This window comes from Podarcis bocagei (assembly GCF_964188305.1).
Source record: "Podarcis bocagei genome assembly, chromosome: 14".
In the NCBI taxonomy this organism is placed as follows: Eukaryota; Metazoa; Chordata; class Lepidosauria; order Squamata; family Lacertidae; genus Podarcis; species Podarcis bocagei.
This window is the reverse complement of record NC_138139.1, coordinates 17,982,890-18,008,088: the sequence shown is the minus strand read 5'-3', so window position 1 is coordinate 18,008,088 and position 25,199 is coordinate 17,982,890. Positions and strand designations below refer to the sequence as shown.

Here is a 25,199-nt window from a genome sequence, read left to right as displayed (position 1 = left end):
ACTGTTTCCAAGTGACCCTGCAAGGTCTTCAACTAACAGAGGGTCCATTTTGTCCTCTGAGGGCTCTGTGGATGGCCCCGGATCAGGGTGAGGCATAACAGGTTCCTCACAAATTGGCGAGGCGCACCACTTGGTTTTTGTTGCTATATCCATCCTTGATTGCATTACAGGAGTACCTCGTGTTACATAACCCTCTGGTTACATAAACTTCAGGATGTGAACGCGGCAAACTCAGAAGTATTTTTCTGGGTTTCACCACACGCACATGCACATAATGCTCTACCGCACCGCACACATGTGCAGAACAGGCACCTCCAGTAGCAAAAACCTTGGGGTCCAACCGGAGCTCTGGAATAGATCCCGTCCGCAACCGGAGGTATCACTGTACTCCAATCAGCGCTGGATGACTAGTCTGGATGACTAGCTGCCATTTTTCTTTCCCATAATGCCTCAGGGCAACAACGCTTAAGTGAAGAGCCAGTTCTTAGCAGGCATGCCAACTCTATGGGGCCAAGGTGCCTTCAGACCCCTCAATATCCACTGACAGGCGGATGGGCCTCTTCAAAGTTGAGGGGGCAGAGGAGATTGAATGTGGAGCTGAGCATAGAGTGGTTCAGTGGCTGGCTCCTCCTGAGTGCAAGAGAGGAGGAGGAGCCAGCCATTGAAGTCACGCCAAGCTAATCTGGGCTCTGCGCTTGGCCTCCTCCTGAAGAAGTGACGTTGTGCATGCAGTTCACATGGGGCTCCCTCAATTTTGGGTGCATGGCAGTGCCTCTGGCTCTTAGCCATCCAGGTCCAACTAAGAGCATGGCCACTGTCTGCTGCTGATGCCATGTGAGGCCACCAGGGTCCATTGACGTAGGAAGAGGCGCACCTGAGGCAACTTTCCCAAGGGCCTATTAACCCCTGGCCTAGTTTGGCCACATACCATAGTTGAGGACCATGTGCCCTTCTGCCCTTGTTGTCCTCTTGCTCATCTGTCCCATAAAAAAAGAAGAAGGAAGGGAAACAAGAATGAGTAATGAGAGTGGAAATGGAAGGTAGCAGGGTGGGAGGCACAGTGAGAAGAATCAGAGACAGTTCCTCTGATTCCTGTGGTACTTTTATGGAGTTTATGTTCCCAGCTGGGAACTTCAGAGAATGATTTTGCATCTAGGAGGTGTTTTTGGCAGGCCTGGGTGTGTCCTTTCCCAACACTATGAATAGGTGGAAGGCTCAAAAAAAATCCCCCTGATGGGGGACTTCCTGCTCAAGAGGAAGTGGACGGCCAAAATGGGTGTGCAAAGATGAATTTAGCTGACACTCCTCTGCAGAAGGGCAATAAACATGAGCTTCTGCAGTCATTCGGATTAAAAATAGAATTGGTCAGATGCCAGCTCTGTGTATAGGAGTTTCTAGAAAAAAAGCCACACAAATAAATTACACATATAAGCTAATAGTAGATCTTTCAGCATTTTATCTCTCTTTTCTTAAAAGCAAAACAAAACAGACAGTGGGGAATAGACCCTGATGGATCCCCAATCCCCAGATAAAAGATTCAGCTGTCTATTGTATAGATGACCAAATGGTGGCTCTTTATCTATGTTTATCTTTATCTGTCTTTATCTTTGGGAAGTGGGTGGCGCTGTGGGTTAAACCACAGAGCCTAGGACTTGCCAATCAGAAGGTCGGCGGTTCGAATCCCCGTGACGGGGTGAGCTCCCGTTGCTCGGTCCCTGCTCCTGCCAACCTAGCAGTTCGATAGCACGTCAAAGTGCAAGTAGATAAATAGGTAAACAGCGGAAAGGTAAACGGCATTTCCGTGCACTGCTCTGGTTCGCCAGAAGCGGCTTAGTCATGCTGGCCACATGACCCGGAAGCTGTACGCCGGCTCCCTTGGCCAGTAAAGCAAGATGGGCGCCGCAACCCCAGAGTCGGTCACGACTGGACCTATGGTCAGGGGTCCTTATCTTTATCTTTATATAGTGATAATGACAATAAATTGGTATTGTATTATTGCGACTTTGGCAGCCTAAGGCTCAGTCATTTTGGCAGGAGCTGCTCTGTCCTCCTGGCCTGGGCATTGCCACCTCTTGTACTCCTGGATCTGGTATGAGGGGGCACTGTTTACCAAGGGCAAGACACCCAAGAACCGCCACTGACATCCGCAAGTACAGTGGTACCTCGGGTTAAGAACTTAATTCGTTCTGGGGGTCCGTTCTTAACCTGAAACTGTTCTGAACCTGAAGCACCACTTTAGCTAATAGGGCCTCCTGCTGCCACCGCACGATTTCTGTTCTCATCCTGAAGCAAAGTTCTTAACCTGAGGTACTATTTCTGGGTTGGTGGAAATAAAAAAATTCCTTCCAGTAGCACCTTAAAGTCCAACTAAGTTAGTTCTTGGTATGAGCTTTCGTGTGCATGCATGCACACTTCTTCAGATACATGCATGCACACGAAAGCTCATACCAAGAACTAACTTAGTTGGTCTTTAAGGTGCTACTGGAAGGAATTTTTTTATTTTTTTATTTTGACTATGGCAGACCAACACGGCTACCTATCTGTAACTGGGTTGGTGGAGTCTGTAACCTGAAGCGTCTGTAACCTGAAGCGTCTGTACCCTGAGGTACCACTGTAGTTGCTGCTCTTAACTGTTTTATGAGGACTGCAATGTTAAGAACTTGTGCCTGAGACTACCTTTTCCTCTTCCCTGCTCCTCGCGTTTTCCTTGTGTGCCAAATCTTTTTAGATGGTAAACCAGAGGGCAGGTTTCATCTTACTTGTCTTATTTTTGTAAGCCACTCTGGGACTTTTTCTTGTGGCTAAAGAGCAATGGGTCTAAATGTGGCAAATGAATAATATATGCTACACACCCTCTTAAGCCACACACTTCACTAGTCCCGCCTTGTACCCTCCTCCCTGAATTTTTTCCCTGGTTGGGAGGTGTCCTTGAACTCTGTTCATGCGGCATGGCTGCAGAGGGATTTGATCCTGACCTTCATTATACTCTGGCACGCAAATTCTCTCTAATGAGATGCTTCTTCAAGAAGGGAAGGAACCACAGTGGCCAATGTCTTCCCGCAGTCCCCCGCCCCCCGGTGCTGAGCTAATATAGGCAGACGGAGGAGAGAACAGCTGCCAGCTGAAGTTCTGAACACCACAATGTTTACAATGTTGTTGGCAGCTGCAAGGGCCCTTGTCTGCAACACCAAGATTTCCCACTGTTTATTACCATCCAAGGAGCTGAATCAAAAAGCAACAGTAGGAAATGCCGGGATCTTCCCCTCTTCCATAGCCCTAACCACCTTTGCAAAACGGATCTGTTCAAGATCCCACAGGGAACAATGCTGTGTACTTAAAATAGCCATTGCTTGCTGAGAACCTTTGTATTTCATCCCCCTCGGTCAGCCCAGCCAGGGAGCTGAAATGCTTCTACATTTACCTAAGGGTGGAAATCAGACCCTCTTAAATGTCCCTATTTTCCAGGGACATCCTAGATTTACAGAAGCCATCCCAGTTTTTGATTTGATCCCAGAATGTTGGAGGGTATGGAGTTATGTGACCCCTGAGCCAAAGAGATAAGTAATTCTACAACCTTTAGAAAGACATCTGATGGCAGCCCTATACAGTGGTACCTCAGGTTACAGACGCTTCAGGTTACAGACTCTGCTAACCCAGAAATAGTACCTCAGGTTAAGAACTTTGCTTCAGGATAAGAACAGAAATCACACGGCAGCGGTGCGACGGCAGCGGGAGGCCCCATTAGCTAAAGTGGTACCTCAGGTTAAGAACAGTTTCAGGTTAAGAACGGACCCCCGGATCGAATTAAGTTCTTAAATCGAGTTACCACTGTATAGTTTTACTATGTTTTTATATGTGTTGGAAGCCACCCAGAGTGGCTGGGCAACCCAGTCAGATGGGTGGGGTATTATTATTATTATTATTATTATTATTATTATTATTATTATGAACATCCCTATTCCATCAGAGAAAGTTTGGAGGGTATGGGAAATTCTCCTCACCTCTAATCTTTTTTTCTAGACCAGGAAGGGGGAACCTCAGGTTCGGGGGCCAAATGTGGCCCTCTGGGTCTCTCTGGCTGTTGGAATTCTCCCTAGACCACACCCCTCCTCAGCCACATCTGTTCTCGTCTCAGCCACCTCTCTTACTGGTCTTGCTTTGCACCCTGCTTAAGGGTTTTTGCCTGGCTGGAATGTGTCCTCAAACTCTGACAGTTTCTTGACTCGGACCATGTACAGTGGTACCTCAGGTTAAGAACTTAATTCGTTCTGGAGGTCCGTTCTTAACCTGAAACTGTTCTTAACCTGAGGTACCACTTTAGCTAATGGGACCTCCCGCCGCCGCCGCGCGATTTCTGGTCTCATCCTGAAGCAAAGTTCTTAACCCGAGGTACTATTTCTGGGTTAGCAGAGTCTGTAACCTGAAGCGTCTGTAACCCGAGCTACCACTGTACATGGAAAAGCAGACATTCCACAGCCTTTGCCCATATAGCACCATTCTGACTGTTTGTCGGAATAGTGAGATTGGCATATTAAAATGAACGCAGACATGTTGCTTTGGTGATCACATGCCGAACTTTTTCCTGGGTCCTCCCCTCTTAACTGTCAGGATTCCATGGTCACTGAGCTTGCTCAGAGTTCACTGGACCGTTTGGGGGGCAGGTTCCCAACAGCCCGGTACTTTTCTCCAATAATTTTTGCTTCAGCCAAGCTTCCCAGTGCCTCCTTTAATGAGTGGATATGCCACTTAGCTATGTATATAAAGCCACATCATTCACAGCTTGGAAAAAGAGGAGTCATCTCTCTCTTTTTTGGCATTAGTATATTACCTATCATACAGAGAGAAGCCCAATTAGAAAACAGATGTACCATCTTCAAAGTCCAAAGACAAGAAAGCAGCCTTTCAGAAAATATGGTACTTGTCAGAGCAGCATATTAAAAAGAAGACCCAGGCAGATTGCTCTGGTGAGCAGATGCTGAAGAGCTAAGTTGTCTTCCTTTTCCACAGTTATTGAGAGGCCGACATGCTATTCACATGTCCAACAAGAGAAGGGAAAAAATCCCTTGGATGAAAATATGGCAAGAAAATATCCCTTCTTAGAATCCACAGCAGAAATAGGTTTGAAAACAATACATTCTCCCCCCCCCAAAAAAAATAGCAAAATGCTATCTGCACACATACAGACAATGGGTTGTACCAACTGTGTCTTTCTATGGCCTTCAAAGATGGGCAATAAACACAACTGGGGTAAGAAATTCTTGGGCTTGCGAATTATGAGAGAGATGGATTTTGCCAGTGGGTTTTATTCTAGAATAAAAATTATTTTATAGGAACTTGGTGGTTAGAAAATGTTTTCAATGTTTTAAGAGATCCAAACGGAAATGTTAGAAAATTCAGAGAACAGCATCAGTAAAACAATCACAACCATTATAAGATTTGCCTCTAAATGTCAATGCCAATTGAATGTCTCAAGTTGTTGCTTAGTTGGGCAATGGATTTTAGAACTCCAGTTTTTCAGTTAATACTCATGTTCTATGGCCAGAGTTATATATAAAGAACATTGCAGTTCCATTACTTATCAATAAAGCACATGATCGCAAGTATCAAAAGCAAAGCTTAGAACACAAACATTTCCAGACTTCCCCACCTCCTAAAAATCATCAGTTAATATCAACATTCTCCACATTTCTAACCTTTATCACAAATATGAAACCACTTACGAGCCTTCCATAATTTTGCAAATAAGTTTAACAGCAGGATATAAGCATTTTTTGTGTGCTTTGTTAAAAACAGCAATTGTTGCAGAACCATGTTGACGAACATAGGAAGTTAATTAAACATTGGTTTAATTGTGAAGGGAAAGGGGAAACGAAAACCCAGAGATCCAGTTGCATATAGCTGGGAAATGATTTAATCAGAAGCAACTTGCCTTTCATGTAGTTAAGTCATGGGCATATATAGCTAAAACATCATCTCTGCAAACATGCTTGAGATAAACCAGACATCCTAATTTAATTAAAACCTTTGATTTTGCAAAGACAACGACAAGAAGTTCACATTCTAAAATGTAATCTCTTTATGATGCCGCGCGGTTTCATGTGATTATTCTAAGATGTTCCTAAATCTACACCATTCGTGTTGCTTCCAAAATCCTGATTTGGCAGTTATCAATAATCTTAACCAAAAACTAACGCTTATTCATCCTCTTATATAAGCCGCACAGAGGAGGAGTTTTGCAAACCAACTTTAAAAATGAATTTAGCCAGAAAATGAGTTGACCTAAATAAACCACAAGATGGAGCTGTTGTACTAAGGTTCACCCACACAATAATATCAGCGCCTAGAATTACATTATTCAAGATGTGTAAGTTGAACTAAGGGCTCCTCCTTTCATGTCACCTTTCTATCATAGGTCCCACTTAAAGCTCCGAGTTTTTTCCCCCGTCCCCCCTCCCTTTTGCCCCGGTGCTTTCCTTGCAAAACCCCACTCTTAACCTCTGAAAGTAATTCCGCAGAAAACCTGAAATGCCAGTTGTTTCGATACAGTGCGGACCTCTGCCTAGAAAGTATGGGGCAAGATGTAATTGCGTGGACAGGCGGAGTCCCCCCAACCCCAGGCGACCCCCGAGCGGAATAAAGACCCAAGACAATGCGCTATGGGATTAAAATTGGCCACAACTTTATTAAGTTTCAGATGTAGGGAGACCTTGGCTCAGGCACGGGGCGTTTATCCTTCCCAGTCCCCAGCCGGGGATCTAAGAGACTTCAGGGTTTTCCAGAATGTGTGGGGATTGGGCTGGCTCTGGAGAACGTCTGTTCAAGCAGAGAGCCCACCCCCCGTTTTGCCGCCGTCGCAGGGGAGAGCAGTGACTACCTCTCGGCGTATGGCCAATGCCTCCCCTCAAGACCCCTTTAACAGGGAACCCTGGGATCACCACCACAAGGGGGGGCGTGGGTCACCGCTTCACGCCCCCCCCCCCATTTAGGAAGATAGACTAAAGGATTCTGCCCAAGACCTGAAACCACCAAAGTTGTGACGTTTTGCTACGGGAAAGGCAAAACCTGCCAAAGCAGGAAAATTCCTTTCCAGCCCTTCAACAGCAACCCTGATGTAGCAGCACCTGCGTACCTGTGGAGAAAAGGTTAACCTGCAAAAGAAGACTTAACTGAGGGAGGGCAGGGTGGGAGAAGCTCTGGAGCCAACTGACGCTTCACAGGTAGGATTCACCTTCTGTTGTGTGGGCAGGACGGTCCCTCCCCTTACCTGGCCGATCCCCTGGCAATACCTTCCCCAGGCGGGATTGGTCGATTGGCTGAGGTAGGTGGAGACCTCCAGGTATCCAGCCTGGGGAGGGTGAAGGCAGCCTGAACTATCAGGAGCCGCACTGGGATCCGGGGGGCGGTGCCCGACCACGCCAAAGGGGCCCCCTATTTGATGTGGGGAATGGTCATTGTGCATGAGCCCTCAGTGTATGACTTCCAGCATGTGACTGACAGGGATTCATATTTCAAGTTCAGCTAATTAGGAAATTCTAGTAGGTTGTAGTATGTAAGCAAACAAAGAGGACAAGACATTTTTATTGGCGATTCAGACCATGCTCTGCTAAGTAATTTTCAAAGCATGTGCTTAAAACTACACCCTGGAAACCGTAATGCGGATTTTCGTTTAGGTGTGTGCAAATCCCACTTCCAAAAAGAAAAAAAAGGCCAGTCATATATTTTAAAAATGACTTAAATCCACAAATCAATCAAAAACAAATATACATATATCCATCACTAAAAAACAGGACAAAATCAGTAAAAGCATTTGATACAAATGTAACTAAACCATGTGTCTGGATAGGCTGGCTGAAACAGAAAAGTTTTCAGGAAGCATCTAAAACAGTACAGGGAAGGTGTACTCTCTGTGTGTCTATCTATCTGAATCTAAATTATTTGAATCTAGTTTATTTATTTGTACCCTTTGTACATGGTGGTTCACAGTATAACATGATTTACAGTAAAACAAGGAAACAAGAGTATATAAAATCAACTGGATATTTATTTATTGTTTACAGTTTTTGTGTGTGTACACAAATCACAGTCCAAAACAGCACAATTAATTCCATTCTCTTGCTTATAAAATATACGTCCCATCTATGGATGGTCCCAGTTTTGTCCCATGGCTAAAGGGATGGCAAGAGCCCCCACCTCCTTTCTCAGCCATTCTTCCCTATTCCGATTGGCTAGCAGCTCTCCTCCAGCAGGGCCAATCCCAGGGGCACACACACGGTTCCCATAGCAACCTGTAAACACAGATCATCTTTCTCACAGCAGTGTGTGTACCGCTTTGCCCAGGGTGTTTTGTGGCACCTACCTCCTCGACTTTAAGGCTAGCGAAGTGGCCTACTTCAAAGTAATCCAAAATGTTCAACCTAAGGACTAGCAAGAGTGGCAGACAATACAGCCCTGGGGTGCTGATTGGCAACTGGAACGAAGATGTGTGTCTGGAAGAGGTAATTAAAAGCTCTTCCTCCCCTCTTGACTTACTTCGTTTACTTTGTGTCTTTATTCCATTTACTGTTCAGTCCTTTCTACATTTACTTGGAAACAAAGTCCACTGTGTCCAGTGAGATTACTCTCAATTTAGTGCGCATTGTCTAATTTCTGATATATGATACATGGTTAGTGCTTTTTTTCCTAAAAAAAAATATAATGTTTAGGGGTACTCTCATTTTCCTACTCATATTGAAAGACTGCCCCTCAATGAGGCCAAACTTAGATTCACAAAATGTTTAGGGGTATGCGTCCCCCAGAAAAAAAGCACTGTACATGAGGAAATGTGTTTTGTCAATAAATTTTGTAGCAGAAGTTATTGATATCAATTACTATGGTTTTAAGGAAAATCCCCTTATATCTATGGATATAGTTTTGTACTTTTATTCTTTAGATTTTATGAACTTTAATTATGGCAAATAACTGGTAAATGCTTTGTCCAAAACAAAGGACATTTCTTTTCCTGTATTTGGGATATTAAAGAAAAAGTGCTTCTTGCTGATGCCAACTGACCCAGCTTTTTTCTGATTCTGCTTCCTTTTCTACACCCCTTTCTGGATTTTGTAATCGGCTTTGTGTTTTTCGAACTCTATTTGTGGCCCCTGGCTCAATTTGCGGGACTCTGCCTTAGTTTTGCACACCTCATAATGGTGAAATTTAGCAGACTTTTATTTATTATTATGTTGTTTTTTATTTGCATTTGCCATGGTTTGCGGTGGCTGGAGGTTGCGCTATTCAGACCGAGTTGCGATGAGACAACGGATGCACGTTAAAATGCCAAGCTCACATTTTAAAAATGTCTTTCCCGAAACAGGAACTCCTGAAAGACTTCTTATGTAAAAGAGAAAGAGGGGAGCTTCTAATCCAAAAATCAAAAAAACTGAAAGAGAACCTTTACAAGAAGGTATGTGATCACCCATTGCATTTCTACATTTCTACCAGCACTTGCTAAGCTTTAGCAAAAGGGCAATAATATGTGCCTTTATCCTATGCGTGTACAGAGAACTTGTGATATTATGAACTTATTATGAACAGATATTATGCTGTTGTTTTCCTTAATCTTGAATTACTGATTCACATATTATTATATGTTATAATACACACACACACACACACACACATTATTTACACACACACACACATACACACACACACACACACTGTATTTTTTGCTCTATAAGACTCACTTTTTCCCTCCTAAAAAGTAAGGGGAAATGTGTGTGCGTCTTATGGAGCGAATGAAGGCAGCGCAGCTATTCCAGAAGCCAGAACAGCAAGAGGGATTGCTGCTTTTGCTGCACAGCGATCCCTCTTGCTGTTCTGGCTTCTGAGATTCAGAATATTTTTTTTCTTGTTTTCCTCCTCCAAAAACTAGGTGTGTCTTATGGTCTGGTGCGTCTTATAGAGCGAAAAATACGGTATATGATATGCGGTGGCAGCGGGAGGCCCCATTAGCTAAGTGATAGCAGTTCAAAAGCACGTTAAAGTGCAAGTAGATAAATAGGTACCACTCTGGCGGGAAGGTAAACGGCGTTTCCGTGCGCTGCTCTGATTTGCCAGAAGCGGCTTAGTCATGCTGGCCACATGACCCGGGAGCTGTACGCTGGCTCCCTTGGCCAATAAAGCGAGATGAGCGCCGCAACCCCAGAGTCGGCCACGACTGGACCTAATGGTCAGGGGTCCCTTTACCTTTACTATATCTGACTCCTGCCCGTCATGCAGGGAGTCCAGTAAGGGTCAACCACCGATAGGGGGAGCCCTGTCGTTGCAAACCAACTTGCGCTCCCCCTGGGTTCCCAACGGGGTTGTGGCATGGCCCTAGCCCAGCCCCGGACTTCAGACAAGATCCACACCCCCGGATTCTTTTAACGGAATACCCTTAAGCTTGGAGGGGCAGGTGGTGGCCACACCTCCCCTCCCCATCATAAGGTCAACCAATGCCTAACCGCCAAACCTTACAAAGTTGTGACGATTGCTACGAGGTAGGCGAAAACCAAGTGTCCCATGTCAATTTGCCAAGTGGAAAAATTCCTACCAGGCCCCTCAATGGCGATTGAGGAAGTGAGCCAAGAGGAAGCTCTCCGGCTCGCACCTCAGTTTAAATGGGCCCGGCCACGCCCCCCAGCCAGCGGATTGGCTGGCAGGAGAATGACTTGGCTGGGAACCTCCAAGGGACGCGGGACTTCATCCCCCACCCCCAGAGGAGAGTGGGTGGCCACGTGGTCCACCGCAACTCCTCCCCACTGGGAAGTAGAGCGGATTTTTGGACGACTGCCATCATACCAGATCTTTAGCCATGCTGGTTCTGGCTGATGGGAGCTGCAGCTCCAAACATCTACAGGGCACCCGGTTGGGAAAGGCTAGTATACACCAATGGGCAGCTCCTTGGGATTTCAGGCAGGGCTCCTTTTTAAGCATTACCTGTAAAATGCCAGGGACTGAACTTGGAATCTGCAAGAGAAGGATGTGCCATATCACAGACCAACAGATCCTTCCCTGACTTGAGGCTGCTTTTGCCAGATGGGCAGTTTCATCTTCAAGGTTGTGTTTGTAAGGATGCGTGGGAAGCCCATATTTTCCAGTGCAGAATGCAAATAATAATAATAATAATAATAATAATAATAATAATAATAATTTATTTATACACCACCCATCCGACAGCATTTCCCCAGCCACTCTGGGCGGCTCCCAACAGAATATTAATAATAAAACATTGAAAACTTCCCTAAACAAGTGTGGCTTGATCATAAAAAATGATCTTTGGAGACAACCAAAGTGAACATCCAAATCATGCTATAACCATCTGAGATCCCACCCCTTCTTCTTATTCTTTTTTTAAAAAAAGGAGCAGCTCTCCATTTCAACAGACGGATTTATTCACTTTGGAGATACGGTTATGCTGGTGAGCCCAGATAACAACAATTCACCTGACAAGGAACCTACCATGAGTGGGAATCTATCTCTGGCTGTTAATCCCAAGGAAACAGACATACTCTCAGAGAATGAACTGACAGCTCCCTGTGATATGAGCGCAATCAGCAGCGTGACCCCAATTGGCCGGAATGCGTTCCGGATTTTAAGGTGGGAGACTGGTTGAATCATTTTATAACTTCCTAGAATTGGATCTTTCTTTCTTTTTCATTCATTCTTTCTTTCCTTCTTTCTCCCTCCTTATTTAGTACGCCAAGACTAGTGCTGCTGTTAGCAGGCAAGTTGTCTGCTGCATGTTTTTCTTTGCCTCCATATTGCCAAGGTGGCGCTGTGGTCTAAACCACTGAGCCCCTTGGGCTTGCCGATCAGAAGGTTGGCGGTTCAAATCCCTGTAACAGAGTGAGCTCCCGTTGCTCTGTCTCAGCTCCTGCCAACCTAGCAGTTCAAAAGCAAGCCAGTGCAAGTAGATAAATAGATACCCCTGTGGCAGGAAGGTAAACGGCGTTTCCATGCGCTTTGGCTTCTGTCACGGTGTCCCGCTGCACCAGAAGTGGTTTAGTCCTGCTGGCCACATGACCCAGAAAGCTGTCTGTGGACAAACGCCGGCTCCCTTGGCCTGAAAGTGAGATAAGCGCCACAACCCCATAGTCGCCTTTGACTGGACTTAACCGTCCAGGGGTCCTTTACCTTTTTTTTACCCTATATTGCCAAGGTGCCTACTTCAGTTGTGTGCACCTTGTAAAGATCCTGCCTTGCTTTGCACAAACCCAGAATCCTTCAGGAGAACCTTGCTTTGGGCTCGGGACCGGGATAAATTTGAATCTGCCGCACACCCCTCGTAAACGATCTGTAACATGTCTTCTGTTGAAATAATGACCTTTGTCTGTTTTTTAAAGCATTGAAGGCGAATGCATGGGAGAGCCACTTAGATTCGGGCAGAATTTTGGTCTTGGAGCATCTGGAGGGTTTCCAGAGAAGATGGTAAGTGAATATATGAAACAGAACGGCCCATACAATGTTAATGACTATAATGTTATGTTACCATAAACCTACACAGGATTAAGGATGCAACAGCTATTTGCTAACTGTTCACCATGCTTTCCAAACTTTTCATGTTGGTGACACTTTTTAGAAAAGCATCATTTTGCGACATAGTGTATTTGTTTCACTAGTAAACCAGAGGTTAAACTAACCCCTTATAAGAGATACGGACACATATCGTGCAATGCACGTACACGCTACAGCTCACACACCAACAAGTTGCGACACACAGTTTGGAAAGCTCTGCGATACCTACTACAGTTTATGATTATGATGATCGCCTACTTCATAATTTTAACCTGCTTCTCCTTTGAAGAGCTCACACCAACATACTTGGGACCCTGAACCAGTCTCCCATGCAGGATCTCACTAAGCTTGGACCCCTTACCTGAACAATGGTTGACCCTGCACTAGGGTTTATTTATTTTTTAAGCCCTGATGATGCATTCCTTTTCTCCACTCAAAGCTGATTTCCCACACACCACTATTGTGCTGCATTATTCAGTAATGTCCTTCCAGATGGCCAATTTGCTTCCGTGATGCTCTGGTCCTTAACTCTCTTCTTTTGTATTTTATTGTGGTGAATTGCATATATGTGGAAGTTCTTGTAGCCAAAAAGTGGACCCAAACTCTTCTAAATAGTAAACAAATATTGAAAATTCAGAAGTAAGTCCTGTTGAGTAAAGACTCCTTCCAACGTTAGTTAAGAGCTTCCTCTTTGTGTTGCTAGTGTGTGAAAACAGTCACGATCCAAGGATGCCCAGGAATGCACCTCCAGATGGTGGAGATGTCAGGTGCCATCCTGTCACCTTGGGCATCTTCACTTGGTTGCAAGTGGCCAATAGCCAGGTGGAAATGCACCTGACACCTGGCCAATTTTGAACGTCGTCCAATTCTATCCAACATAGATGAAAACCTGCTCCTTGATCTCAGGAACCATTTCACAAAATTTGGCTATGATATCTTAAGAGGTGCCCAATGAAGAGACATCATCAAGCCAGATGCTCAAAGTTGCCTTTGGTTTCTGTGTGGCTTTGATCAATGTAACTTCAGGTAGTATTTCTGCTTTTGGCAAGTGCTGGGATTTGCAGCTCTGTGTCCCTCATTTCCTGAAGTTTTGCAAATGCAAAGTCCTTCACACCCAACCATTCATGCCAGACTAGTCCATACAGCAAACTTAAGAACGCAACATGTGATTACAGTATGATGTCAGCGCAATACTGGACCCAGATTCGTAACCGCGCTAATATTTGTTTTGCTTGTTCTTTGGCCTCTGTCAATCTACAACAATGTTTATCTAATTCGCAGACAAATCATTCCCACGTTTCCATTTCCAGCTATTTATTGCGAGTGACCACAGAAGTTTTCGGAACATGACAAAGAAATCCTCCCTCCAGCCTGTGTTCTTGACCGATGAACTTACCTACTTGTGTTCTTGGCAAGCTACCTATCTGGACCCACAGTTACGCTTGGAATATGAAGGGTTCCCAGTTCCTGTAAGAAATGATGCCGAGCCCCTTAAGCGTACCTTGCCTTTCAGACTGTTCTCTCATGTTCTCCAACCGCCTCTCCCTCCTTTTCCTAAACTAGCTCTGCACAAGCTCCTGTCCTCTAGGAGCCTTTAGCTGCCTCCCATGACTCTTACCTCTTTGGCCTCTGCTATGCCAGCCCATAGGGACGCGGGTGGCACTGTGGTCTAAACCACAGAGCCTAGGGCTTACCGATCAGAAGGTCGGTGGTTCAAATCCCCACGACGGGGTGAGCTCCCATTGCTCGGTCCCAGCTCCTGCCCACCTAGCAGCCCAAAAGCACATCAAAGTGCAAGTAGATAAATAGGTACCTCTCCGGCGGGAAGGTAAACAGCATTTCCATGCACTGTTCTGGTTCGCCAGAAGCGGCTTAGTCATGCTGGCCACATGACCTGGAAGCTGTCTGTGGACAAACGCTAGCTCCCTTGGCCTATAGAGCGAGATGAGCGCACAACCCCAGAGTCGTCTGCGACTGGACTTAACGGTCAGGCGTACCTTTACGCCAGCCCATATTCTGGGAACGGCTTTGCATCTTTTACCCATCAAGCCATCTTCAGACATATCTTTACTATACATCTGAAGCACATGGCTTCCCGCCAAAAGAATCCTTGAAACTGTAGCTTGTTAAGAACGGTGGAAATTGTTGCTCTGTGAAAGGGTGCTGGGAATAGCTCTCTAAGTGGTTAAAATATAATTCCCAGCCAGAGGCACCATCTAAGGAGGCCAAGGGACTGAGAGCGCCCCCAAAGTTTTCAAGGAGGGGCCTGGGTCCCCTCAGTATCCATGGCCTGCAGAGGGCCTTGCCTATTTGTGACTACAGTGGGCCTCACATCTTCCTCCAACTGCGTGACATCACATATGCATATTATGTGTGTGACATCACTCATGTGTGCTGAGCACCCCCCCAAAATTGGTGAGAACCTGGCGTCTGTGCTCCCAGCATTCTTTGGGGGAAGAAATGCTTTAAGTTGATGGTGTGGGCAGCTTTTCTTCACCTTCCGCCTTTTCTGCACCGTTTGAACAATAATTCTTCCTTGCCACACCTCTCTCTGCTTTGCTTTTGATTCCCAAGGAAAATTTAATCAAATTCATGCGTAAACAGAATTTAAGCCCTTCTTTCCTTCAAGTATTTCTCTTTCTCTCTCTCTCCCCGCCCCCATTTCTAGGCAAATACAAAGATCCTCATTGTTCACAGTCATACAAATCAGGCCTTGGCAGTTCCTCGGATCTTCTGGATAAGGTGAGCAACTTTTGTAGAAATGGCACATCTACACTACACTCCAAATATGCATTTGCTTTACACCAGTTTTGAACCCCCTGGTTACCCAAACAATCCTGGGTACCAAGGACAGGGGATAAATTCATTTCAGTTCAACATTTAAAGGTGATCCATCAAATCTGCACTTTGTAAAACAACATGTGAACCAAGACACGGCCACCTTTCAAAATTCACACTTATCTGAATTTTGCGATGCCACTCTCCAACCAAACAATGCTTACAAGAAGGCAGATGTGGGGGGGAGCTGCTAGCAAAAAGAAAGTGTACATTGGCCAAAACTGCCCAGTAAAAATGCAATTTCCCGGGGAATTTTGGGGACAGTGGGAAGTGGTGTGAGACTATGCTTACAAAGGCTGGACTTCCTCATAAGTAGCAACCACTTCCTCCTCCTGAATCAAAATAAATGCCTCCACTTCCCCAAGAAAGAAAATTGGCCCTTGTTTCTTTTTTTTTGGGGGGGGGGATACTTTGAGTAACTGGGGAAGGAATATTGGCCGAACCTTATATAAAAAAGTAATGGGAGAACAAGGCCAACATTTGAGGACTGTAAGAAGGCAACTGGCTAAAATGTTTTAGAAAGATCTAATTTTGGTTCCTCTGTTTTTTTGTCAGGTTGATGTTGATTAAATGTTTAATTCGGGTTGGTGGTTATTTTAATTTGTAACTATAAACTGTTTATTATTGTTATTACTATTATTGCTATTGTTGCAGTTGCTATTAGTTTCTGTTGATTTATTGGTTTGTTTGTTGCTCGTATAGGATATTTTGTTATTTCTTAATGTTTGATGCTTTCTTGTATTTTTATATATGTGGTAAGCTGACTTGATTGGCTAGAGAAACCCAGCAAGGTGGGCGGGATATAAATTTAAAAAATTATTATTTATTATTATAAACATAAGTCAACACCACAAAGTGAGCTTCCTGCCCCCACTTCAAATAAATGCAAGGTGTGTGGCAGATTGTATTTTCTTTTCTTTTTTAAGTATAAATCATTTAAATATATGTCTGACTCCCCCTTTATCACATACACAGCACAACAGGACAACAACCTACCCCCTCCATTGCGTATGAATCAATATGGCTAACCTGACCCAGCAACCTATCCCCAACACACATACAAACAAGCCACACTGCAATCAACTGAGAAATTTAAAATTGTATGTGTGCGGGGTCAGCTGACATTCAGGCTGAGGCTACAGAACGTTTAGCCGTTATTGTTGAATTTCTACTCTCTTCTTTTGAAGGACATACTTTGGAAAGGAATTTGAGGTAAACTGCCACACATACCTGGATACACACAGAGCTGAAGAAGACAAGAATTACTGGGTCATGGTTACCGGGAATCCGAGCGACAAATCAACCACGATGTTTGATAGGCCAAAGCCTCCGTCGGACGCGGACAGAGAGCAAAACAGCGAAATCCCCAAAGTAATATGCCCCTGCTAAAGCCCATGCTTTAAAAAGGAAATACAAGAATGTCATTTTTTGTGCTCATGTAAACAGAAAGCGAGAGAGAGAGCGTGAGAGCTGAAGATGTAAACTGGCAGCAGAGCACGAAGTGTGCTTTGCTATTCATTCGAGCTGAACAGATAGGCGAGGATGTATTCAAATAGCAATAGAAATCTAACATTATTCTATCCTGTAAAAAATAAATAAAAAATCCAGAATACAATATCAGTACAACAAACTTAGAATCGCCTTAGTTTTTTAAGTACCTTGGCCAACATTGTGTCCTTTCCTATCCTGATCACTAGGTGGCAGCATCTTTTAAAAAGAAAGCCAAACATAAAGAAAACTCTCTCCCACCTCTCGTTTAGGGATCTAAATGTGGAACTACACCAGTGTGGGCCACCTGGTGTCCTTCAGATGTTGCTGGACTACAATTCCCATCATCCCTGAGCATCATCAACATCATCATTTTGTTTGTATACCACTTTTCCATAGTTCAAACCAGTGTTTTTCAACCTTGGGTCTCCAGCATTTTTTCGGACTACAATTCCCACCATCTGTGACCACTGGTCTTGCTAGCTAGGAATGATGGGAGTTGTAGTCCAAAAAACAGCTCAAGACCCGAGGTTGGGCAACACTGGTTTAAAGTGGCTTACAACATGAAATGAATTACATAATTACAAACATAAACAAATGTAGTCATGAACAATAAATAAAACACAGCAAAAAGCCCACAGCCAAATCAAACCATTTGCACATAAATCATAAGAAGATCTAAAGGCGCAAAAATAATAACAGCAACCATGCCCTCAAACAACCCCACAACCTAAGCATCTGTTCAGCAGCCTCTGCTGTTGTAGCTGGAGTCAGTCAAGCTCTGCAAGTGCAGCTTTCTCCCAATTGAAGTGCAGAGTGTTTGAGGACTGGACATTTGCAGGGAAACCAAAATGCTTGTTTACAAAGCTATTGCACTACCAACCTTACTGTATGCTTGTGAAACACGGACCACTTACAAACGCCATCTCCAACCCCTTGAAAGATTCCATCAACGGTGTCTGAGAAAAGAATTACACATCACTTGGGGAGACAGGCAAACTAATTCCAGTGTACTGGAAGAAGCAAAGATCACCAGTGTCGAAGCCATGATTCTTCAACATCAACTTTGTTGGACTGGTCATGTTGTGCGGATGCCTGATTATTGTCTTCCAAAGCAACTACTCTATTCTGAACTTAAAAATGGAAAGCGTAATGCTAGTGGTCAACAAGAGAGGTTTAAAGACTCTCTCAAGGCAAATATTTAAAAATGTAGTATAAACACTGACAATTGAGAAACACTGGCCTGCGAGTGCTCCAATTGGAGAACAGCCTTTACCAAAGGTGTCATGGGCTTTGAAGACGCTCAAACTCAGGACAAAAGGGAGAAACGTGCTAAGAGGGAGGCACGCTTGGCAAACCCTCACCGTGATCAACTCCCACCCGGAAACTTATGTCCCCCCTGTGGAAGGGTGTGTGGATCCAGAATTGGCCTCCACAGTCACGGACTCACTGTTATGACCATGTTCATGGAAGACAATCTTACTCGGCTACAAGTGATCGCCGTAGAAGAAGAAGAAGACCTTTACTCCTGAGGAATCCTTGTCCATAGTCAGGCACCTCTGTGGATAGGTCAGGTTTAAGGTGTTATTTTCCCCACAGGCTTGGGACCTGTTCAGCCTTGATGACAGAGGCTGGAGCCACCCTGGCAGCAGACCACCCCACCTCAGTCTCATTGCAGAACTCCAACTCCTTGACCCCAGATGGAGCCTGACCCAAGCCTTGGCGTAAGGCCGGGTGATAGAATCATAGATTTGGAAGGGACCCTGTGGATCATCTGGTCCAAGCCCCTGCAATGCAGCTATCCCTTACGGGGATCAAACCTGCGATCTTGGTGTTAACAGAACCACGTTCGAGCCAACAGAACTATCCTGGTGGCTCCTCCTGGTCCTCCTCTGATGAGGACTCCCCCAGTTGAGACGTGACCATGTGTAGGGACGGAGGAGGCATCTGCAGAAGTCAGATTCCAAAGCCAACTCTCCTGATTCGATCAGGGCAGGTCATGACCCAGATCAGAGTATGAGTTCCCTTTGGTCCTCTTTAGAATCTGCAGTCCTGTAGATTCTATTACGGGGTTGGACAGAGTTATTGCTGCAGCCATTGGATTCCCACATAAGCACATATATGCTTGTATGTATCTCTATCATACGTTTTTGTGTTCAAAGGATTTCCTGTAAAATTCACATGGAAATGAGACAGGGCAGACTTATCCCCATCCCCATGAAGAACTGGAATGGACAAGACATTGATGGATCTGTCCATTCCTAAAAACGAGTAGCAAGGTTCCTTGCACCAGGAAAGTGCACCTCAAACAAGACCATGGCTCTCCCCAGCAACCCCCCCAGACTTTCTAAGCCATTTTGCCAGCTCTAGGAGTCTACGGTATGTGATGCATTAGCAGTCAAGAACCTGGAATGCATTTGTTTTCCAGCTACGCTGCTGCAGGATAATTTATGCAGAGGAGTTCCTGGTATATGTTTGCATACAAACTGGTTGGGGCTTGCCTTCTGACTTATGTCAAGCCCAGTCACACGTGGAATATCGGAGCACAGCTCAGCGGTCAGACCACCCAGAGCAGGAATCTATGCCTGTTATCTGGCTTTCAGCAGGGCTAGCAGTCCAGTCAACTCTAGCTGAGAGACCGCCTTGGGCAGAAACTATTCTCTTCTCTTCTTAAGCATAACATGGTGTGACACAATGCCTAAGGCAGCACCCAGCATGAAACCAGAGTATTTTCCCCCAAACACTTCCATGCATCCTTTGGATGAATTGCTGAATGAACTTTATTTTCACTCAAAGTGGGGTCTTGAGCTAGGACCGCACGGGGTGGGGTGGTATGTGCACTGTGCATGCAGAAGGCTTCAGGCACATTTCACAGTTAAAACATCAGCTAAGCACTAGTTGGTGATGGGGAAAACCTCTTTCTTTCTGCTGGAGAGTTGCTGTGAGTCAAGGGAAGACAACTTCGGACCAGGTGGACAAACAGGTTGCAGGTTGATGTGGTATCACTGCACACCATCACTGGCATCTGAAATGTGCTACTTACTCAGGGTAGACCCATTGATGTGAATGAATCCACGGTGGACATTTCCAGCAACTACAGTGGGTCTGCTTGTGAGTAGGACTGGCACTGGTAAAAAACCCACAGACTGCAGGTGGGGGGGGGACTGTTCCTGGACAGTTTCATTCCTAAAAGGGGGAGGATCACATGACAGAATCCTCTCTCATCACTAGATACAAGTGTATAACCCCAATGCACACAAATATCCATTTACTAGTCCAACTTTCTTCCTTGATGGTTTGCTTTAAAACGCCTGAGTGATTCTCCCTATCACTCCATGGGGAGGCATTCAGCTGTATGGAACCAGTACAGTCCAAAAGCAGTTTTACTATTTCATCTTTTGTTTGTGTGAATTAAGCCACAAGTGTGTGGGGGGTGGTTAGATTTTAGCTGCACTTCAAAAGGAGCTTGCAAACACATTCATTTTTTCCTGAGCATCATAGCAGCAGCCGAGATCCCTCCAGCCCCCCCAATAAAATATTTGAGGGGCCAGCCCTCCCCAAGTTGATGGTCATTGCCATTCAAATGGTGTGTGCGCACTGTGTCTTGTGATCAATTATGCTGTGTGTGTGTGTGTGTGTTACCCGGCTCCCTCAATATTTTATATCCCTCAATATTTTATTCAAGTTCGCACCCTGCGAACTTGAGTGTGGAGCCCCCAGAAGAACACTTGTGCTTCTCAAAAGAGAAATTGACACCTCTGTACATTTCGTGTTTCCCTCTTTTAAAAGCAGTCCCATCAGCCCCCTCCCTCGACCGACTTGTGAGTTCAGAGAGCCAAATCTCTTGTTGCCTGAATTCATTTTTAAAAGGCTATTACGGGCAGTGGCGGAATTTTGTCTCCAGGTGTCACTGGAAGAGCGAAAGGCTCTTTCGCATGCTTTGCATAAACACAGTAAAAGAAAGACGCCTCCCCCCCCTTTGTGCCTGCTTTCTATGAAATTAAATTAGGAGGAGACGGGGACTTGCCATTTGCACTGTATACTAGCGTGTGCACAAACGTCGTCAACCTTCCCCTGCAAGCAATTATTTCCCCCCCCTGAACAAAGCACTCATTCATCACACATGCACACAGACTCTCTCCCCTCACAGCCCCCAGTCCAACTCCAGCAGGGCAAAGTTGATTTATGCCACACATTAGGCCTCTTACACAACCCTACTGTAAGCTGTTTAGTTTCAAGAGCTACACATTATATAAAGACCTCGAGGCAGACTGAAAGCTCTTTTTGTTCGTAGCATGTGTGGGCCGGACACGAATCAAGCTCTTGTTGCCTTTATTTTGCAATGAAGTAAGGTCCATTGTATGGCCAGGATGCTAATTTAGAAGAAGAGAGGTGATTAAAGGCCATTTCCCCCAAGAAACATAACATTAAAAAAACAACAACCAGCAAAAACAACACAAACTGTCTCAGCCTAGGCACACTTATAAAATGACTGACACCTTGGGTACGACCAGGTTTTTCTTTTCCCGAATTGTGAACAGGTCTTGTGTTCCTGCGCGCAACCTTCAGAACATGGGTGTGCGGGTGTGATGGGCCTGTAGTTTTCCATCTCATGTGCACAAACAGGATCCCAACTGCCTGGTATGGAGACGCTGAGGTTGGGATAAGCAGCGACCAGTCAAGGAATGAGCGGGAGGAGCCAGTCTCACCGGATCAAAAAGGCACCTCGGCTGCATCACTGGCACTCAACTCTTGTTAACGCAAACTTTTAGGGAGCAGAATTCTGGAAATCTGAATACGGGGGTCGTCGTCTCGCAGGTAAGTGACTTGTTTCCTGTTTGGCTCGGCTTGCAATCATTTCTCCCGTAAAGTTTGGTCAATTGAACCGCTACTCAGCATGGGGACAGCCTGCTTTTAATTTGAATTTAGCAAACGAAAAAGAGGGAGGAAGAGCTGACGAGAAGGCTTGAAGGGGCAAAGGAGCTCATTCCAACAATGGCATGTTGGCGAATTGTGTTTGCCATGATGAATATGTTAGTTTTTACACTGTCTTGAGAGACTTGGTGCGTTCTGCTAAGGCTGCATAGCCACCCTTTTGGAGTCTCCTAATTTTTCTCTTTTGTGTGTGTATGGGTATGGAGGAAGCTTCCAGACTCTTGCTGGGTTTTTTTTTTGGGGGGGGGGGTGTTCATCGCACACTGGCAAATTCAGGTTGTGCAACTAAAGTGGACTTGGCAGTCTTGCATAAGAAACCTGCCTTCAAACCAAAACCTCAAACCATTTTGTGCTTAAGGAAAGTGACAGGAAAATGCACTGGGAAAGGTGGGTGAAGAATTGCTTGGGGCAACGTCATATACCCCCCCCCCCCCGCCAACAAAGCACAGTGAATGTTCAATAAACAGATACCTGGAAGGGACCAGAGTTTGTCTGCAAATGCCTCTAAAGTAGAGGTGAGTGAATCTGTCAATGTTAGTTCTCTCAATTGCTCCTTTTTCCAGTGTTAAATCCGGTTCTCTACATTTTCACATCAGTTTTTTTTTTTTAAGCACATGAAAATTCATCAAACTCTAAATGTGAATTTCTCCTAATTTCTGTTTGCATGCCAATTTCCCTCATATACAAATTTTTGCAAAGCCTTTTCCCCATAATATGATGTAATGTAACATAATATAATAAGGTATGCTATTGTCACCAATACAGGTATATTTTTATGCACACTTTATAACCCAATATATGTTATTTGTTTGTGCATATTACATGGCTCTGCAAAATTTAGAGACCTGTGAATTTCCAAAGATGGCTGTGTTGGTTCATGTAATGATTTGGAAAGTGTGGTACGTTAGCCTCTCAATGTGAACTGAAGCAAATTTTCAGGTTGGAGAGCAAGGTTGCAAGTTCTCACAATCAGGTTGCTGCCCGGACAACTCAAAATAGCTGGAGTTCCTCCTCCCTAACTTGCTGGACTCCGCCATCTAAGCCATCTTGGACCAACTTCAGTGTTAGGTAATTAGCAGCACCTAAAAAGCGATCAGATGAATGGAGCCATATTGAGGGCAACTGCATGCTGGTGGCACTAGGCTTCAAATCTCTGAATGATGCCTCCCAGCAACTCCCTAAAGAGGATGAAAAGCATGGAAGGGACAGGATGGAACCCCATGGGACCCCAGAGCACAAATACCAAGGGGCTGAGCAGAAGTTCCCCTAATGTCACTCTTCACTAGTGGTCCTGGTAGCAGGAGCAGAACTACTATAGTAGTTCCCCCACACCCAAGTTTACAGAGTTGCTCCAGGAAATCATGGTTAATGGTATCAAAAGCCACCGAGAAGAGACCCAACAGGGTTGCATAGGTCACATCTCTCTTGGTATAGGTCTTTAACCTTGGTGACCTAGACAGTTTCAGTGTCAGAATGAGGTCTAACACCAGGCTGAAATAACCCTAGATCATCTGCTTCCTACAGCCATATCTTCAGCTACTCAGCCACCACTCTGTTAGTCGCTTTGCCCAGGAAAGAGACATTAGTGTCCTAGAATCACAGAATTGTAGAGTTGGAAGAGACGCTTAGGGTCGTCTAGTCCAGCCCCCTGCAATGCAGGACTCTCAGCTAAAGCATCTATGGCAGATGGTCATCCAACCGCTGCTTACACACCTCCAAGAAAGAAGAGTCCACCACCTTCTAAGAAAGACCACTGTTGAACAGCTCTTACCGCCATAAAGTTCTTCCTGGCGTCTAGTTGGAATCTCCTTTCTTATAACTTGAAGCCAAGTTACTGTTGGGGTCCTAGCCTCCGGAACAGCAGAAAACAAGCCAGCTCCATCGTCCATTGTCCTTTAGATATTTGAAGATGGCCATCATAACTCCTCTCAGTCTCCTCTTATCCAGGCTAAACACACCGGGGAGGGTCTTTTAGGAATGGCCGCACCTCCAACTCTTTCAAGGCAGCCAGTACCACACCCTCTTGTAACGACATCTTGACCCCCACATCCCGAACCCATCCAGTGCACCCCTCCCAGCTAAATTTTATAAGCTAAACGCCACCCAAGGACTTTCCCTTTGGATAGATTGCGCCCAACAATAGTGATCATTACAGTGGTACCTCTGGATGCGAATGGGATCCATTCTGGAGCCCCGTTCGCATCCTGAAGCGAACACAACCTGCGTTTGCTCATGCGTGGGTCATGATTCACCACGTCTACACATGCGCATGACGTAATTTTGAGCGTCTGTGCATGCGCAAGCAGCGAAACCCAGAAGTAATGCGTTCTGCTACTTTTGGGTCGCCGCAGAGCGTAGCCTGAAAACGCTCAGCCTGAAGCATATTTAACCCAAGGTATGACTGTATTTGAGACTCATCTGGAAATTTCAGTGACTTCCATGGTGGCAGCAGGGAAAGGAGGAAGCTGGGAGCCCCACTGACATATGCCCCCAAACAGGGAGAGCGGTTTGGCACAAAGAGATAGCAGATGACATCCTGTGCCATAGGTAAGTGTGAGGCGATTCAAGTCAGACGGGCGTCTGAACTTCATCTATCCACTCACAGGCTATATTTCTAAGTTAACCACTCTAGAAGAAAAAGAAAAATAGTCTTAGGCGTTACTCTGCACGGCTCAGTGGAAACTTCTGCTCAGCTCACAGCAGTGGTTAAAAAAAAAAAAAGCAAGCAAAACAAAACATTGGGACTGTATTAGAAACCAGACCAGGAAGAATAGGGTACATTATAAGACTAGCTGCAAGGTAAGCATTTAGTTTAATGGCGTATATTGAATGCTGGGTATTTTAAGTTTTTAAAACATAGACAACAAATGTGAGGTAAGGAAAGAGGTGGGGGGGGTGAATACGCAGTGTGGACCTAGCAGTTTGAGGGTTGTAGTCAATGCTAGTCCTACTCAGAGTAGACCCATTGATGAACAGGACTACCTTAAGTTCATTATTTTCAATGGGTCTACTCTGGCTACAACCCCATGACATGTCTCCTACCAGAGGTACTACCCCCCTCCCCAGTAAAACCCCATACAACCCCCCTATAACTGCAGCCGGAACATTAGAAGCTGCCTTCTTCCAAGACAGATCATTGCTCATTTTGCTCAATGTTGTCTTACACTGACCACCCAGGGTCTCAGGTAGGGGTCTCTTCCATCCTACACATTGCCAAGAATTGAACCTGGAGCCTTCTGCATGCCAAGCAGCTGCCCTGGCTCAGTCATCAAAGCATCCACTCAGTATGCAGAAGGTCCCAGGTTCAATCCCTGCCATCGGCTAATAGGGTTGGGAGAGAACCCTGGAGAGTCACGACCTGTCAGTGTAGACCAGGCATGGCCAAACTTGGCCCTCCAGCTGCT

The 25,199-nt window shown here is 45.2% G+C and overlaps 2 protein-coding genes and 1 long non-coding RNA gene across 4 annotated transcripts in view; 2 read left to right on the top strand and 1 right to left on the bottom strand.

Moving 5' to 3' along the window:
- The first annotated feature begins 8,284 nt into the window (after nucleotides 1–8,284).
- Nucleotides 8,285–17,002, top strand: CFAP161 (cilia and flagella associated protein 161). Its single transcript, XM_081171294.1, has 7 exons — nucleotides 8,285–8,495; nucleotides 9,350–9,439; nucleotides 11,381–11,616; nucleotides 12,363–12,447; nucleotides 13,845–14,003; nucleotides 15,203–15,276; nucleotides 16,560–17,002. The coding sequence occupies exons 1-7, from the start codon at nucleotides 8,406–8,408 to the stop codon at nucleotides 16,759–16,761; spliced, it is 936 nt and encodes a 311-aa protein (XP_081027420.1). The 5' UTR covers nucleotides 8,285–8,405; the 3' UTR covers nucleotides 16,762–17,002.
- Nucleotides 17,003–21,557: 4,555 nt separating this feature from the next.
- The window catches only part of IL16 (interleukin 16), a 72,975-nt gene continuing 69,333 nt past the window's right edge, over nucleotides 21,558–25,199 (top strand). For both annotated transcript variants that reach the window (XM_081171022.1, XM_081171025.1), the window contains exon 1: nucleotides 21,558–21,678. The gene's annotated coding sequence lies outside the window, so the exon portion shown is untranslated. The remainder of the gene's footprint in view (nucleotides 21,679–25,199) is intronic.
- LOC308573929 overlaps nucleotides 21,702–25,199 on the bottom strand; it is a 38,212-nt gene continuing 34,714 nt past the window's right edge. Inside the window, exons 3-4 of the long non-coding RNA XR_014002251.1 lie at nucleotides 23,567–23,743; nucleotides 21,702–21,768 (exon numbers count right to left, since the gene is read on the bottom strand). This is a non-coding gene — a long non-coding RNA (uncharacterized lncRNA). The remainder of the gene's footprint in view (nucleotides 21,769–23,566; nucleotides 23,744–25,199) is intronic.